The sequence below is a fragment of the Protopterus annectens genome, chromosome 3.part0, assembly GCF_019279795.1.
Source record: "Protopterus annectens isolate FY-2018-M chromosome 3.part0, PAN1.0, whole genome shotgun sequence".
Classification (NCBI taxonomy): domain Eukaryota; kingdom Metazoa; phylum Chordata; order Ceratodontiformes; family Protopteridae; genus Protopterus; species Protopterus annectens.
This window is the reverse complement of record NC_056731.1, coordinates 915,371,142-915,389,578: the sequence shown is the minus strand read 5'-3', so window position 1 is coordinate 915,389,578 and position 18,437 is coordinate 915,371,142. Positions and strand designations below refer to the sequence as shown.

General features: G+C 40.8%; 1 protein-coding gene across 1 annotated transcript in view; it reads right to left on the bottom strand.

The window, feature by feature from the left end:
- Positions 1-18,437, bottom strand: part of THOC1 (THO complex 1) — a 1,639,837-nt gene that overhangs the window by 1,030,888 nt on the left and 590,512 nt on the right. The window contains exon 9 of the mRNA XM_044065238.1: positions 12,589-12,662. Coding sequence (XP_043921173.1) covers positions 12,589-12,662 — 74 coding nt within the window. The remainder of the gene's footprint in view (positions 1-12,588; positions 12,663-18,437) is intronic.

Genomic DNA, 18,437 nt, shown 5'->3' with positions numbered 1-18,437 from the left:
TACCCCTTCCACTGAGGTGTCATTCCAAGCCTCATTGAGGAGACAAGTCACCAGATCCCCCTCAGACTCCTCCTGCAATCAACTGCAAATACTCAGCACAAGGGCCTCCCTATCATGGTAAGGTTTCATCATGTTAACATGGTACAATTTGTACCCCTGCCACCTGCCTAGCAGTTCTACCAAGTAGTCAACATCAGTGACCTTCCTTACCACCTTGTAGAGTCCCTCCCAGGCTGCCTGCAGCTTGTTGTGTCTGACAGGAATGAGAACCATTACCTGCTGCCTTATGTCATATTCTCTAGCTCGAGCATTCCCGTCATACCAGACCTTTTTCTGTTGTTGGGCTTCTGCCAGGTTCTCCTGGGCCAAGCCCATGAGTTCCCTGAGCCTTGTCCTGAGGTTTAGGACATATGCCACAACAGACTCCTTGTGGGATTCACACTCACCCTCCCACTTATCTCAAATTAAATCTAGAGGACCCCCCTCAACCTATGCCCATACAACTCAAAGGGTGAAAAACCTGTGGATTCCTGGGGAACTTCTCTGTAAGCAAACAGATGGGGCAAATATTTGTCCCAATCCCTCTTAAACTGGTCTACAAATGCCCATAGCATCGTCTTGAGTGTAGAGTTTAACCTCTCAAAAAGACCATTAGTCTGGAGATGGTAGGGGGTAGTCTTTAGGTGCTTCACCCCACAGTACTTCCACAGACAAGCCAGCAGGTCTGACATGAAACTGTCACCTCTGTCAGTCAGCATTTCTTTTGGGAAACCTACCCTGCTGAAAATCTCTAACAAAGCATTTGCCACCTTTTCTCCCTCAATGGAGGACACAGCCACTGCCTCAAGGTATCTGGTAGAACAATCTACTACCACTAGGATATATTTTTCCCCTGTGGAACTTGGAGTACTCAGAGGCCCCACAATATCCACAGTTATGCTCTGAAATGGCTCCTCAATCACAAGAAAAGGCATCAAATGAGCTTTCTCTTTGTCTCCTGCCTTGCCTACCTTTTGGCACTACTCACAGGTCCTGCAGTACCCTGTGACATCTCTGGAAATCCCAGACCAATAAAAGTTTTGTATACTACGTCTCTTGGTAAGTTTAATGCCCATATAACCTGCAAATGGAATATCAGGGGCTATAGCTAGAAGTACCAGATGGCAGACTCTGGGCACTACCAACTGCTGTATTTTCTCACCCTCCAGCTCTCCCTCAGGGGTCCACCTTCTGTACAGTAGGCCTTTGTCCCAGTTTACAGATTCCCCCTCCCTTTGAGAAACAGGTGCTTCACTAGCTACCTCCCTCAGGCCTTGTAATGTAGGGTCTGAGAGCTGAGCCTGTCTCAACTCTATCTTTGTAACCCTTCCCAGCTCCCCTTCCACAGGAAGTCTGGTACCCTCTGACAGCAGTGCCTCACTGGTCAGCCTGGGTATTACTACTCGCCTCTGTCTTGCAGTCACCCTGTCCAAGGGAACATCATTACCCACAATCAGCTGTGGCTCACCAATTCACTTATTTTCTTAGAGTTTGCAAGTTAACTATGTTCTTTTCCAGTAGGGTACACTGTGGTTACATTCTTCAAGCTCAGTATATAACATATATTTCCCTTACATTTGTAAGCCAAACCTATGGATCGTATTAATATTCACAAATGACATAGAATTATTTACAAAATTCTAGCTAGCTGGGCAGGCAGCCTTCACACTGTCTGGTGGACATCTGCAATAAATAAACTCTATAAGAAAAGGAAAAAAACTGCTGTCCAAGACCAAGAAGGAGCAGGTGCCCAATTGGAAGCAATGTCTCCTTAGCCTGAGCAAATAAGAGCACTAGTGAAATCCTCCAAAGCAAACTTCCAATCCAAATTGGCCACATCTACTAGAGACAATCATAATGCCTTCTTCAATATGTCCATGACCTCAAACAAAGCACCCAGATCTGTTCATAACTGGTGGTCAAGGACACCACATATACAAATGCTGTAGATATAAGCAAACTTCCTGGATGACAAATCCAGCGAAAACCTTACTCCTCTGTCCCCCCCATCAGTAAAATCAGGACATCCCGAGTACCTACCCCCTTCCCCTTATATCTAGGGAACAGGTCATCACTGCTCTCAAAGGCATAAATTACAGCCTCCATGGGACCTGATAACATTTATTTTATTTATTTATTTATTTGCTGTTGGTTAACCAGGATGGTCCATTGGGCCAAGTGAACCCATTTTCAATGGAGTCCTGGGGAGAAAAGCTCCAACAAGAATATATGTTACAGAGATATACATTACATAGTATACAACTCATAGCAAGGTAAAGTTTACAAACAGTAGAATTATCCACAAAAATAATGATAGAGTGTAGTTAATATACATTTTTTTTTTTAGGTTGACAGATGATATTTAGGATAGGATTATGAGCAAAATATAGGAGATGAAAGTAATAATGATAGAGGAAGTGGAGAATGATTATGTTGGGAGATCTAACTATGGGAGCTTGAAGAATGTAACCACAGTGTACCCTACTGGAAAAGAACATAGTTAGAGAACATCCCAGGCTGCATCCTACGTGAAATCAGGCAGGAACCTGCAGCACAATTAGTCACCCTATTCAACCAAAGCCTGAGTACTGGCTTCTTCCCAGCTGAGTGGAGGACAGCCACAGTGATCCCTTTACACAAAGGTGGAGCATCCACTGATCCAGGAAATTAAAGACCCACTAGCCAAACTCCCCTGATCTGCAAGGCCATGGAATGGATTATCATGGACCTTATTAACAAGGACACTGGCAACCTCCAAATACTTGATCCCATAAAATTTGGCTTCATCAAGGGGAGATCATGTCTGCCAAATTTGGTTGACTTCTTTGAGACAGTCACCAAAGCCATGGACGAGGGGAAGATGGTGCACAATGCCTACCTTGACCTGGCCAAATCCTTTGACACTATTCCACACTCAGGCATAACAGATAAACTCTCTCAACTATGCATCAATCCATATGTTACCAGATGGATAACAAACTGGCTCACTGACAGAACCCACATAGTCAAAGTAGGGGAAGCCACCTTCAGCAGTAGATCCGTAGCAAGCGGTGTACCCCAGGGTTCGGTCATGGGGCCTCTGTTATTTGGGATATACTTTTCTGAGGTGTAAGCCAAAACCAGTGGACTATTGCTGACCAAGTCTGTACATGACTGCAAGCTCGGTGCCGTCATCAATTCTCCTAGTGATGTGGACATCCTCCAAAAGGGTCTCAACTCAGACAAATGACTGGTGCCAGAGACATGGCCTCAAGCTGAATACCAAAAAATGCATCATCATCCTCTCTATGGAGAGTGATGTCCCCACAAATTATCACAATAATAACAGTGTCCTATGTACAGAATTAGTCGTGAGGGATTTGGGCACCCAGGTTGATAGCAACCTCACTTTTGGCAACCATGTTGCTTCCGTTGTATGGAAAGCCTTCTACATGGCCCACCTCATCAGTAAGGGTATCTCATATCCAGGGACAAGGAGGTCATAACTTCCCTGTATTCTTCCCTAATAAGGCCCCTTACTGAGTACAATGCCCCTTTTGGCATGTACCTCGCAAAGCACATGCAGCATATGGAAAGACCACAATGATTCCTCACCAGGAGAATCCAGGGCCTCAAACATTTACCACACACAGATAGGCTAAAAGCCCTATCCCTCTAATCAGTTTCATACAGACTCCTCAGAGGTGACCTCTGTCTGGCATACAAGGCGATCACCGACCCCACCTTGATGGGACTGCTGCATATCCACAAGTCAAGCTCCACTCGAGTAACCTGCACATGCGGCCTCAACCTGGTCTATGACATCAACAAGACTTCTTGGTGGGACAGATTTGTGTCCCAGAGACTCCCCCATCTATGGAATAGACTCCTCCTCCAAATCAGAGTACCTCTTTACCCCTTTTTAAGTGCAACCTGGATAACTGAATGGGAAACAGAAAATATACCCCTGGGATTCCACCTGTCTCTCTGCTGGACAGGGGCATGGGTTGCTGATTTTCCTAACACGGGCTAAACTCTTGGCTAGCCTTATAAGGGCCTCAGGGCCAATAGCCTAGTAACCTCCTATGATCCTATAAGTCAGTTGCTACATCAGCACCCAGATTACAGGTTCCGCCCTAGGTGCAATGACCACAAAACAAACCAGGGAGTGATCTGATCAAAGGGACAAGGATCATCATCAAGTCAGTGATCAAGACATGAAGCTGGAAAACCATATTTAGTTTATATCTGTGCTGACATGTAACAGAAGTTGCAACTTATGAAAACCAGAGATCATATGTAATACAAATTCTTTTACAAAAGTAATTGACTTTTTGTCAACCTGAACAAAGAAACTGTGCAACACTATCCAGCTGAAACTAATAATCATCAAGAGGATAAGGTTAGTGAACTCCTTAAAGCAACATTGTCACGTTGCCTGATGGACAGCAAAGGAGGTGGTTCACGTCCTTTGCACCTTTAACTACAATAAAATCAAAGTAGTAGACTGCATCAGCTTCAGCACTGGTCATACAGAAGGAAATGTGATGGAAAACAGTAGTCCACCAATCTATTCCACCTGACACTGCTGGTATATTATCCTAGTGGGCATAACAGCCATGAAGCCAGGACTAAAATTGGATAACCAGGTCTCCATTATTAATACCAAGCCCCAAGACTGGTTAAAGTCAACATATAATCCAAGGTTCTCTCTGGATGGACTAACATTTGAATATAGCCTCTACTGCACAGTTGTTCCAAGATGATAAAAACGGTCCATGAGCACTTACAGGAAGACAGGAGGTAGTTGATCCACTGGATACTTATCCCAGTAACGTTCTAATCTAATTACAAATCAAGTAAACAACGAAAACTCTAAGTTGTATAAATAAACCAACCAGTAGCTCATTATATTAAATAAACAAAATGAAGCAAAAACCTAATAAAGATCAAGAAATAAACTGATAACAGCACATCATTGTGTGTGCATGAACCAAGTAAAAGTACAGTAAATTTCAAAACCTAATGAGATTAAGCAGATTTCTTAAAGTAGGGCTGCACTGAACATATCAAGCAAAATAGCCCAATCAATCCATGAGCTAAGGAAGATTCTAACTAACCAAACCAAGTACAGTAACTAGTACACTGGCCAGCAAAAATAATTCCCAGATGTAAAATCATCAAATGAAGTAAGCAACAATACTACACTTAGTCTTGTGCCCCACGATTAATGAGTAATGTACCAGGCAGCACAATGTTCCTCACAGGAAAAATAAATAATAATGTCAATACAAAACACTTATCATACAATCAGTAGGACAAGAGAGAGACACTAAACTGACAAATTAAATTTGGGCAAGCAGCCTGAAATTCAAGACAAGTTATTAGTCACAATACTGTAAAACTTGAAGAAATGAGGCCAAATGACCCCAAAGTCAAACAAGACACCAAATCAGCACAGGTTCCACAAGTTCAACCATCAGAACTACAACAGAATGGTACATAACAGCTTTAAAAAGTTACCATTCAAGCATTGCACAAATAGCTAAACAAAATAGTCAGTGACATTCAGCAGAAGAGATGCAACAATTATCTACGCTGCTGAAAATCACAGCCCAAGAAAAAATAAGTAAGGACAAGAGCACAGGAAAAATCCAGAACACAAACATAAATACTATAAAAATTAAAAATTATTTAGTGTTGATATTTTCAGGGATAACAGAACCCTTGAAGCAATCTGACAGTACAATATAAAAGCAGTCTAACACCCCAAGGTCAACAAAAATATATAAATAGCACAGGTCACAAAAGTAAAAGAAGCATACAACTTAAAAGCTGATAAAATGGCATAAACGGACCAGACAAGTAGCTTAGAAAGCTTACGCAGACACCCTTCCAGAAGTCTAAGGACCCATAAAAATCATTCAAGCCAGTAAAAGTATTGTAGTAGTACAAGTGCAGTGCAAGTTGTGTAACAATAATCTAAACCACAGCTCTGGAACCTTAATCAGTATTACATAATTAGCTAGTTGTCGATACATACTTTAAAATCTTGTCTGACAACATTGTTACTAATATTATAAACGACAAGAAACTATCTTAACTTGCAACATTTACTGTATATATTGTTGATAATCAATATGTTGTTATTGTATTAAAGCCAACAACCTGTAATGTTGTTTACTATTGCTGCAACTTTGTATCTCTATTTATCATGTACATGATGTGGAGCTTTTCACCCTGGGCATCCGCTGAAAAAGGACCCGCGTCCAGTAAGAATTTCCCAGTAAATAAATAAATATAGAAAGAACAAATACTAGACAGTAATGCAAATCAGGCTAGAAAACAGAACACAAATGCCATAAGGCCTTAAAGTTGAAAGACGCAGAAAAAAGTCCAAGCAATGGTTTACTTTATCTGTGGAATATCTTATCTACAAACTGTCGCTCTTATTACAAAGTTCATGCACACAACACAGAAAACCAAACAAATCAGTTGCTGATCCAAAGTTAACCCAATCACTAAAGGTCTAGAAAGCCAGATAAAGGGGAAAAAAAGAATCCAATGTAGCTCAATACAAAGAAAAAAATGAGACTGCATTATTCCAAGTTAAAATCCATAACAAATAGCCTTACTTCAAACAAAAACAATGATACAGCATACTCCACCAAGCAACATCATTCTACTAAATGCAAAGACAAGTAGGCTGGAGTAAACCAAATGTTGGCTTAAAGAACATAGTAATTCTATAGAAAAGTACAGTTGTATAAAAACTTACACAACAATGGATGTCCTACTGATCACTGCTGCAGTATTCTTAACCAGTGGATTATCACTGCTGATGTCTGGCCAGGGTCCAAAGCTTTATCTTCTCAGCATGGTACATCTGACGTGGGATCTCAGCTCGCCAAGTGTAGGTCAGTTTATGCCATTTTATCAGCTTTTAAGTTGTATGCTTCTTTTACTTTTGTGACCTCAGACTACCTCCAAACTGGCAGCCTGAAGACCCACTGAGAAAGGCCAGCTAGGAGGGGGGAAAGCATGAACAGTAGTAAGGAAGCCCCCTGTTCTAAGATATTGTCCATAGGGTGGGAAGAGAGGGAGATGAGAGAGGTAATAGAAATAAGCTCAGAGGGGACGTAATACAGCAACAATGATCAGTGGGATATCTACTGTTATGCTAAGTTCTTACACAACTGTACTATGTTCTGACTGAAATCACTGTTGCAGTATTCTTAACCAATGGATGATTCCCAAAGCTGAAGGGAACTTAAGGGCAGTTGGCTAGTAAGCAGCAGAATTATCCAAGAGCCCAAAAAGGACTTAAGTAGGGAAGGTACATCTAAACCTTGAAAGAGCATCAATCTTGTAGTGTTTTGTAAAGGTGTGTACAGAAGACTAGCTAGCATCTTCCAGTATGGCCCTGATATCCCACTCATTTGTAAAATGCCCCAGAGGATGCTACTGCCATGGTAGAAGGAGCTCAAGGGCATTAGGGCAAGGACTTATCATGCAGAGAACAAAAAGAGATGACCTTAGAGATCCAGCTTGCAATGATTTGCTTTGATACTGGCTGACCCAATTTTGAATCCATGAAAGAGACAAACAGTTGTTCAGACTTTCAAATCGATTTGGTTGTGTCCAGGTAGAATCTTCATTGTCTGTGAATGACTAACAGAGTGTAAGAGACCCCCTCCCCAATTCTGTGGTTTGGGGAAAAATGTAGAAAGGTTTACGGCCTGGCTTAGAGTCACGTTGTTCACTATGTTGAACATGGGGATAAGCCATCAAGGTCACTCTGTTCTTGTGAACAATAAGAACGGGAGATACGGTTATAAGTGCCTGAATCTCAAACTCTGCAAACTGAAATAAGAGCCAGAATAGTTTTCCAGGTGCAGAATGTGAGATTTTCTGATGCTGCTGGTTCAAAAGGAGTTAAAGTAAAGTTTTCCAGCACAAAATTAAGGTTCCAAGGAGAGGTTATTGATTTCCTTGGTGGTCTAAGATGCAGAACCCTTTTAAGGAACAGCCTGATGTCAGAGCTAGATGAAAGTGGTGGACTGAGAGGAAAACAGGCAAAGATGGCTGACAGTTGGGATTTGATGGAAGAATAGGTCAGACGTATGGAAGAGCTCACTTAATTTCAATATGGAAGGCACCTCTGATCTGTAGGGATTCCTGTCCACTCCTATGGTACCAAAATGAAAATCTCTTCCATTCGGCTATGTATAATTTATAAGTGATGGGGTCTCCTGTCTTCTTGGAGAACCTGGATTAAGTCCTCAAGAGAAATGGTACCTGTAAGGAATTAGAACCCTGTCATCCATGGGGTAAGATTCAGGGATGATATGCTGTGAATAAGTACAAATGCTTTCTTCTGTGTGATAAGATACACTTGAAGTGGAACTTGTAGCACATGCCCCTGGTTAGGTGAAAGAGAAAGGGGAACCGATACTGTCTTGGCCAAAAAGAGCCACAAGCAAAAGAAAGTTTTTTTTTTTTCTTTCTGGGCCTTTAGAGGAACTCCTGAAATGAGAGGTAGTGAAGGGAAGGCATTAATGAATTTCACTGTCCACTGAAAACAGAAAGTATCTGTCTCTTCAGGCTGAGGGGAACGGGCACCTGGTGCGGAAGAGGGGAGCTGTTTGTTGCTTTCTGAGGCAAACTGGTCTAACTGAGGTATGCCCCAATGCTGCAGGATGCCCAAGTAAACCTGTTTGGTCAGGGCCTATTCTCGAGGGTTCTCTATGGTTCTGCTTAATAAATCTAGCAACACAATTGGCTTGTGATAGGATGTAACTGGCTATTAGTGATATATTTTTCTGGGTTGCAAGGTCCCAGGCTTTCTGTGTCAGTTTGCACAGTTGGGGTATGATCTTGGTCTCCCATGCTTATGTAGCACAAGATAGTTGTGTTGCCTGTGAAAACTTGTAGGGGGCCTGGTTTTCAGGCATGAAAGAAAACTTGAAGAGCTTGGATGAGGGCCCTCATCTCTTTCAAGTTGATGTGCTCCTTTAACAGTTCTGGCTGCAACCTGCCCTGCTCTTAGTGGGCCCCTGTCCAGGCTTCCCACGCACCATCTAAGGCATCAGTGCACATTTCCTGAACTGGGGCTTGAGGAGTGAATGGGAGTCCTAGATTAAGGGTCACCTGGTCCTTCCCATGATAAGAGTTCCCTTCTAAATCAAGGTATTACAGGAATCACGGTCTCTGGAGGGTGAGAGTGTTGAGGCCACATTGTTTTCGAGTACCACTGGATCTTCCTCAAATGCAGTCTGGCTATAGGGAGCACTAGGATTATAGCTGCCATGAATCCCAGAGCCCTTAGGATATTCCTGGCTGAGGGAGGCAAGGCCGTTAAAGTAGTCAGTGATGCTCTGCACTTTCTTCTGAGAGAAGGGAGGCTTGCATCTTTTTTGTATCAAGCTTTCAGCCCAGGAAAACTAGGTCCTGAGTTGGCTGCAGGGAGAACCTCTTGTAGAGTTGACTGTGAACCCCAACTATGAGAGGATGTTGAGTGTGAACTGGAAGTGCAGCAGAGGAATCTGTGGTGAGGTAGCCTGGATCAACAGATCACCCAAGTATGCAAAAATCTGGATTTTCTATTTTTGACAAAACAATCACTGGTGCCAGATACTTTCTGAATACTCTTGGGTCTGTAGAGAGCCCAAAAAACAAAGCAGTAAACTGAAAGTGAGATGGCCCAGAACAAATCCACATGAATCTCCTGCAAGGGGGGTGCATTAGTATATGGAAATAGGCATATTTCAGACCTAGAGATACCAGAAAAGCCAGAGGCAATATGAAAAGCAGCAGTGTGCACTGACAGCATTTTGAAAGTTGGCCCTTTTAAGAAGGTGTTTTTAGTAGGGAAAGTTTCAGTATGGGTCTTCACTGTCCTTTTCTTGGCACTAGGAAGAGTCTGGAGTAAAAACCCATTCTCCACAAATTCTTTGTGCACAGGTTCCATTGTGCCTTGTGATAGTAATTCTTTAAGAATGGGTGGAAGCAGACGGATCTAGTTGGTGGGTATGATATTTATTGGTGGAATCTCCATCCAAGACATGGCATAACTTTTTTATGATAGAAAGAGCACATTAGTCTGTGGTAATCTTTTCCCAGGTGGAGAAAGACTGGGTGAGTCTTTTTGAGAGGGGCATGGAATAGCTGAGGGGCAGGCAGAGGAGTCTGTAGGTGGTCATACAGATTTCTCCCCAATGGGAAGCCTCCTAGAGGAAGAATCTCTCTGGAATCTCCTTCTAGGAACCTTCCTGGGTTTCTGACTAGATCTAGGATCCCTACTGACAAAGAAGGTGGGTTTGGTAAGGTAATTTGTCTGGTACCCATTTATAGAGGTTAAGAGAAGGTATTGGCAGTCCTTCATGGTCCTTCCCTATTCCTGAAGGGTTTTGAAAAGGTTAGCTGTTTGTGAGCCAAAGAGGTTCCTGTCCAAAGAAGAATCCACAACTTTTGCTTTCAAGTCTTTGGACAAGGGTTGATTGTGCATACCTGCAGATGACAGCTGCCCTGAATAACGCCTCTACAGCATCATACCTACACTTAATACTATATCTAGCTACTTGGGTAACCTAAGTAAGGACAGCATTTGCTGTTTAGCATCAGTTCCTTGTGGATCCGCTACCTTATGCAAGGAGTTGAGAATGGATATAAAATAGTCATCTGGGTTTGGTAATTAACAGCCTTAAATGCCAAGGTAGAGGAATTACAAACTCTTTTACCCACCTTTCCATAGACCAAAAAGGATGACATTGGCATATGCACCTGCAAGGAGCTTTGCAAGTTTATAGGAAGAGGGAGACACTGCAGAGGGATCTGCTACAAGTTTTTTTTTTAAACAAGAACTTAAGATCACCAGGAACCTTATAAAATCTGTCTGGCCTTTTGGGGTCAGGAGGCTGTGAATCTGGTGCAGCTGAAGTAGATTTAAAAATGTCTAAGACAGCCTCAAGAACTGGAGGAACGAGGAAGGGGCTGGAGTGCCCATTTCCAAGAGGTTATAGTATCTTTTCTGGACCTATGTGATCTACCTAGACTTCCACTTGAAGCGCTTTGTCATGTTTAAAATTCTCTCCCCAAAAGAAGGTTCTTCCACAAAAGAGTTACATGAAATGGAGTCCTCAACATCATAAGGATCTTGGCTAGAAGAGTGGTTCTAAGAGGAGTAGGCTAGAGAATGGTCAGAATCAGAAACCTTCTCTTATTCAGAGGAAGATGAAGCCACAGCAGTCTTTTTGAAGAGTCGGGAAGGGGGTTGGGAAGAAAAAGGAGGATTCAGAGCCAAAATGGCCTTGAACAAAGCCTGAGAAAAATCTATCCAGTCTTCCTCCCTAGAGAAGTAGGAGAAGTTACATGATTAGTTTTTTGCAGTTTCTTTTTTGGCACGACGTCTGCCTGATTTAAGCACAGTGGTTCAGCTCTCGGACGTACCTCTATTAATATAGCTGAGACTATTAATATACCTGGGATTTCTTCCTTAACTAGTACCCGAGCGATGCTCTCTGGACCCCTCAGATGATTCATGGTTCACCTTTCTTTGTGGATTCCTCAGTCATAAGGCCCTCTAATGTCACACTGGCCTCCAATGGAGTATCGGTAGACAGCATCTGAGGTGCAGTTGAGTACCACTGGTACTGAAACTTCAGCGGGTATGTCAAAAAAAAATCAGAAATAGTTGACAGACTCTCCAGCCTAGGTCTTTTGAGCTTTTTCTTAAGGGAAGGAGGCATGTCTGGGGAAGAGGAATCTACCATCTTGGAGTGGGCCAAATGTTTCAGATGACGGATCTCCAAAAAAAGTGCTAAGCAAGGACAAATGGGACCGCAAAGTCTTGGGTACAAAAGATTGGCAAATGGAACAGTTCTTGTAGTAGTATTCCACTCCTAAGCAAAAAAGACACTGGGTATGCAAAAGTCTTTGTATGCGATTTGCCCACCACACTTACCCCTCCTTGCTGACATACAAGGCAAGATAGTTTAAAAAAAAGATAAAAGAAGATTCCCTATTAGGGCACTTATCTGATAATTCAAAGCAATGGTACCAATGACCAAATGCCAAATAATCAGACGGATACCTGACCTACCTTCGGGCTGGTGGCAAAATAGTCTGGGGAATTACACTTGTACGTCCACCCATATACCCTTACCCTTGCAAGCTGAGGTCATGTCAAACTTATGATCCTGGGAAGGTAAAGCTTTATTACTCTATCAGCGGTGATAACCCACTGGTTAAAATTACTGTAACAGTGATTTCAGTCAGGACACACTGTTACACATTTAACAGCATACACGGTTAACAGCTCTTCTGCAATAGTTACTGAGGTCAATCCTGAACCACATTCTCTCTCTCTGAGAAACAGGGATACCAGTGAAGAAGAAGTATGAGGGGGCTGAAAATATTGGTCCTAAGATACGAGAAAGATTTTAGCCCATTTTGATAACTTCTTTGTTAGAAGATGAAAAACTAAAGTGATGGAATTAATTGTGCATTCTTTTATTATAATACAGAACAAGCCACATTCAAATATTCTTTGCTCAAGTGGGTTATACCTACCAAGTTGGATGAGCATCATCTTCACCCATTTCACCTTCTTCCACCTCCAGTCCATCATCTCTATCTTCCAAATGCTGAAAACATTAATAAAAGTTTTACACATTTTCAAACAGAATGCCACTTTTCTAACTTCAATGGAAACACTTAATGCAATAAACAAGATGTTCATATACAAGGAAAGCTTAATTAGTTAGCATTAACGGTAGCCCCCCTCCCCAACAGAATCAGAACAAGCTATCACTGCAGCCCAAATGAGACCTCTCCCCTCTTGTGATGATATGTATTGGTAATGTATTCTTAAAACATGCCGTCCTTTGATGCTTTGTGTTACACATCAGAAGATCTGAAATGTTTTGTACTAACAGATAAAATAAAACTAAAATCACATGACCAAAGCCAGCTAGAGAAAGAACATGTGTGTAGAACATTCATATAACATTTTAGGTAAATTCCTAAGCAGTATCTGGTTGTCCATGAGAGGGGGGCAGTTACAGGATCCCTTGTAGCATAACCATGCGAAAATCTGTCACATTTCTGAACTGTGCTTCTAGCTTAGTGTGCATTGAAATGTGTGGACCCCACTGCATGTGGCAGTTTCTAAAATATCTTGTGCAGAATCAAATTATGCTGCTGTTGTTGCTGCCCTACTGCAATGAACTATATATGTAAATGTATTGAATATACACTGTAAATATTTTACTCTACTTGGCATAGCAAAAATCAAGACACTGGGTCAGACATTTAATCAAAGTCCATACTTACAGGCAGGCATAGTTTCCATTTCATTTTAAGAAGGCAGATAGATGATCCATTGCTTTTAACTCCTGATTACTTTTGGTACAATACTAGAGTTGTCTACACAGTTCTGATAAATGTAAACATACTTCCCTTCTATCCAAAATGAAATATTAGTTTTCAACAACACTTCCGCATGAAAAACAACAAAAAGAAATTTACAAACAAGAGATTGTTAATTCAGAAATGTTTCTCCTGCAGGTAACATCCATCAGAAAGCGTCTTTTATATATATATATATATATATATATATATATATATATATATATATATAAAAAAAAAAAAAGAAAGCGTCTTTTATGGAGTGCATATCTAGTGAATCTTTAGGTTACACAGAAAAATTAAAATGTTTTCCTTTATAAAATTCAAACCCCAAAGGGAAGAAATATGCCTTATTGGTGATAAGAGAATGATCTTAAAATGTCCTTAATCAAAGGTTATTGTGGTATAAATGGACAAGCAGTAATACAAACAGATACTGCAGAAACATGTATCTTAAAAATAAATGAGATATAGTTGGCTGATATCATTTTAGCAGTGTAAGAGTTTCAAATATTCAAGGTAAAAATGTTTGCTATTGTCCAAATAACACATCATTGCAAACTTCTGGCTCAGTGGCAGGCTGGAATCTGTCTGAATCAAGTTTCTCTATCATTGCCCCTAATGATTGGCAGGTAGATTCAGGCTCCCTTGGAAACCTGAATTGAATAAAACAGGAACAGAATGAAAGAATGGTCTTCTGGCATCCTTCCAAATTGAAAAGAGAAGCTAACAGTTTTTAGAGTCTCAAAATAAGAATGCAACACCTTGCCCTGTTTTTCCATCAGTTACAACTTACAGAGAGGCCAACTAAAACTAAAAATCTCAGCACAAGTGGAAAAACTTAGAAGACATGTAGATACATATAATGGAAAAGTACAAAATAAGCAATTTACTGAAGACGCCAAAAAGCTCTATAGAGAGAACTGGGAAATAAGGCAAAAGGAACTGAAAGGCCACCCAAAAAAGAAGAAATATATACATTTTGGAGAAATATCTATGAAGATCACGTGGAACACAACAAAGATGCTAAATGGATAGAAGAAGTAAAGGAAATAATAAGAAGTTCAAATTTATAGGATATGAAATGGGATGAAGTAACGGCCAGAGAGATTGAAATAAAGTTAAGAAAAGCCTCTAACTGGAAAACCCCAGGCCCAGATGCAGTACCTACCTTCCGGCTAAAAGCATTAACATTTTTGTATGAAAATTTAGCCATTAGTAACAATAATTTATATGCACACCCTGAACAGACACCAGCCTGGTTAACAACCAGAAAAACAATGCTCCTACTTAAGATTGAACCTGCAAGTTATCTTAAAAATTATAGACCAATAACTTGCCTTCCGATGACATATAATCTATACACCGGAATGGATGCCGACAGAATTTATAGTCATTTAGAAGAAAATTTAATCATGGCAATAGAATAAATGAAAGTCATATGGAACAAAGGATCATGTGTTGCTAAATAAAGTCATAATGCAAATCTGTGAAAAGGGGAAGAATTTAAGTATGGCATAGATTGACTACAAAAAAGCATTTGATGGTATCCCACCTTCATGGATAAAAGAGTGCTTAAAAATGTATAAGATACACCCTACACTGATCAACTACATTGCAGCAACATTGAAACAGTGGCAAACCACTTTGCAATTAAGCCATGATAAAGGAAAAGTTATTATTCCAATGATAACAATTCAAAGGGGATATTCCAGGGTAACTCCCTGTCACTGCTGCTATTCTGTCTTGCCCTTAAACCCACTAAACTGTCTGCTTAACAAATTAGGTCATGGCTATAATTTGGCTCCCAAAAAGCAACAAAGTATAAAGACTTCTCATCTTCTCTTTGTTGAGAATTTAAAACTGTACAGCTCATCAGATGAGGAAATGAAAGCACAACTGCAAATAGTCAAAACTTTTTCAGATAAAAGAATGTAATTTGGTCTTAATAAATGTGCAAAAGCAACCTTTAAAGCAGGAAAGCTGGAGCACCAAGGAAACATCAGTGTGGGGAAGGAACGTGATTTAAAAGAACTTGAGCAAGAGGGAGTGTATAAATATTTAGGAATTTATGAAGGATCAACAATAAAACATGAACAAATGTGAATAAAACTCAGGAATATTTTTGAAGGCTTAAATTAATACTAAAACAGTGTTGACATCTAGGAACAAAATTCAAGCTAAAAAACAGTTTGCTTCTCCTGTCCTAACTTACAGTTTTGGAGTGACTGGCCCCACAGTGTGTTGGGCAGGTTAGACAGGAAAACAAGAAGGATGCTTCATGCTCATCAGATGATTTATAAAAATCAGTGCATACTAAGAGTATATATCCCACATTCTGAAGGAGGTATGGGCCTTCTTGAAATTGATTACATAAATTCTAGGGAATTTTCCCCACTGAGCTCTCTATACTCCTTGCTTCACTCTACCCTCAAGCTTTTATTTCTATTCTCCCAAAACAGACTTAGCTGTCACAGATTAAGCAATTTCTCACTTGACTCCAAGTATGTAAATATTGTAAATATCAGTATTGCCACTGTAAACAAAAAAAAAAAAAAAAAAAAAAAAGTGGAATCTATCTGTTAACTGTGTCTTATGATGTACATTTTATGCATTTGCATTTCCTGACTGTATGAATTTTACACTTGTATTTTACCGTTAACACTATGTAACCCTTATTGTATTGCTTTTGCATTTCCTGACTGTATGAATTTTACACTTGTATTTACCTTCAACACTATGTAACCCGTATTGTATTGCTTATGGAGCTTTTCTCCCCGGGCCTCCACTGAAAATGGGTACTTCATGGCCCAGTGGACTTCCCCAGTAATCAAACTGAAATAAATAAATAAATATAGATCTACAATCGTGGGACTGCATACATATCTACTGACTTCACAAGACCTAAATATAGTGAAAAGTTTTGAAACATGAGGAGAATAAATCTAAGATGACTTTTCTGCTTAGTTTAGCAGAAGCATATCACTGTCAAGCAGGAATGGAAATCAAACCAGAAGTAGATAAAACACAGGCAGCAACTGAATGTGCAATAAAACAAAAAACAAAACAAAACAATATATATATATATATATATATATATATATATATATATATATATATGGTGAAGGATCAGATAAGGCAAGAAATGTGGAAAATGCATAAATATAGTTTTAAGTATAGAAAACTCCTGGAAGAACCTCATGTTGATCAGGATCGAATGCAGAAATGGTTAAGGAGAGGCAAATTCAAACCAAAAGATGAAAGGTTAATACTGGCGGCCGAAGATAATAGACTACGTACACATTTGTTTACACAGTCCACTGAACATGTGGGAGAAACAGACAATGTAGGTTTTGTAAAACATAAATGGAAAGAGCTGCACACCTTGTTGCTGGTTGTGACATACTAATGGCAGGGGGACTGTAGAGTGAAAGCACAGGAGATTGTGTTCCAGTGTCTTGTGTACAGAGAGAGAGAGAGAGAGACAAAGTCATAAAATATCAGGATTTGCAGGCAGAAACGAGGGCAATGTGGAAGGTGGATACCCAGACAGTTCCAGTAGTAGAAGGGGCAATGGGTCTTATAAAAAAGAACTTACAATCATACTTGGATATGTTATCAGTACATGTAATTCCAGGAGTCATTACTGGGCACATTGTGGGTGCTGCGAAGAGCACGTTTGGCTAACATCAAAGATTGAAACAATACTAATTTCATGAACTCTAATTGTACTTTGACTTAGGAAAAGGGTTAATTCCCGTCATGGTATTAGAAAAGTACAGTTGCATACACTTGCCATAAATGTAGATGTTCAAGTGTATTCGCTATTGCAGTCATCACATTTGGGTTATCCCTTCCAGGGTAGCCCTCGGCCGGCCCGAATACCAGAGACTTAGTATTTCTGCATCAGTTGCTGTCGTTTGAGGACTGATGTCAGGTCGTCAGTAGTATAAAGTAAGGCAGCCACCGCCATTACATCAGTTTTTCTTGCCCTAACCTGTCAGGAGCCCCCAAAGTAGGAGGCCAGGTTCTGGTGGATGAACCCCACCAGTGGAAAATAAATACTAACATGTCCCTTGTAAGGAAAGGAGAACAACAAGGAAGAATGGTAATAAAAGGAGAAAGAGAAGAAAGGGGGATGGAGGGAGGGAAAAGTACAGTTTTGTATCTACCATAAATGTAGATGTTCGAGTGTTCACACTGCTGCAGTCATCACACTTGGGTTATCCTGCCGTCAGGCAGTCCCGCAGTCGGCCAGAGTTCCAAAGTCTTGGTCCAGCGTCGGTTGCTGTCGCTTCTTCCCTGACGTCAGTGCGTCAGAGGTATATAAGGTGCATCTGACGCCATTTTCTTCAGTTTTTCTTGCCCCAGATGTCAGGTGTCCCCAAATAGGTAGGCAATACATATTGCTAATAAAACATATATAAGGAATAAAAACAGTAGCTTCAGTTACAAGCAAATACACCACAAAGGTTGTACAGGATAGAAAGGTATAGATAAGTCCAGCTAGGACAGAGGGGATGGAGGGAGGGTAACCTGGACTGCAGCAGTGTGAACACTCGAACATCTACATTATGGTAGGTACAAAACTGTACTATGTTCATCGTGTTACACTGCTGCAGTCATCACACTTGGGTTGAATCCCAAAGCTAAGGCTGGGCGGTTGGTACTAAACAGGGTTTGCAGAAGCTAGTAGGCCCTGCAGAACTGCAGTGGCAAAGCCAGCTCTGGTTTTTGAGTATAGAGGTAAGTGGTAGTGCTTGATGAAGGTGTGCACTGAACTCCAAGTTGCAGCCTCCAAAATATCCTTGGTTGGTACCCCTCTGAGGAAGGCTGCTGATGTTGCTGTAGCCCTGGTGGAATGGGGCCTAATGTTACCAGGTACAGGTTTCCCATGGTGTGTGTAGCAGAAACGGATACAATGTCCTATCCATTTTGAAATGGTCTGTTTTGAGATAGCCTTTCCTTGTGATCCTGCAGCATAGGATACAAAGAGCTGGTCAGATTTTCTG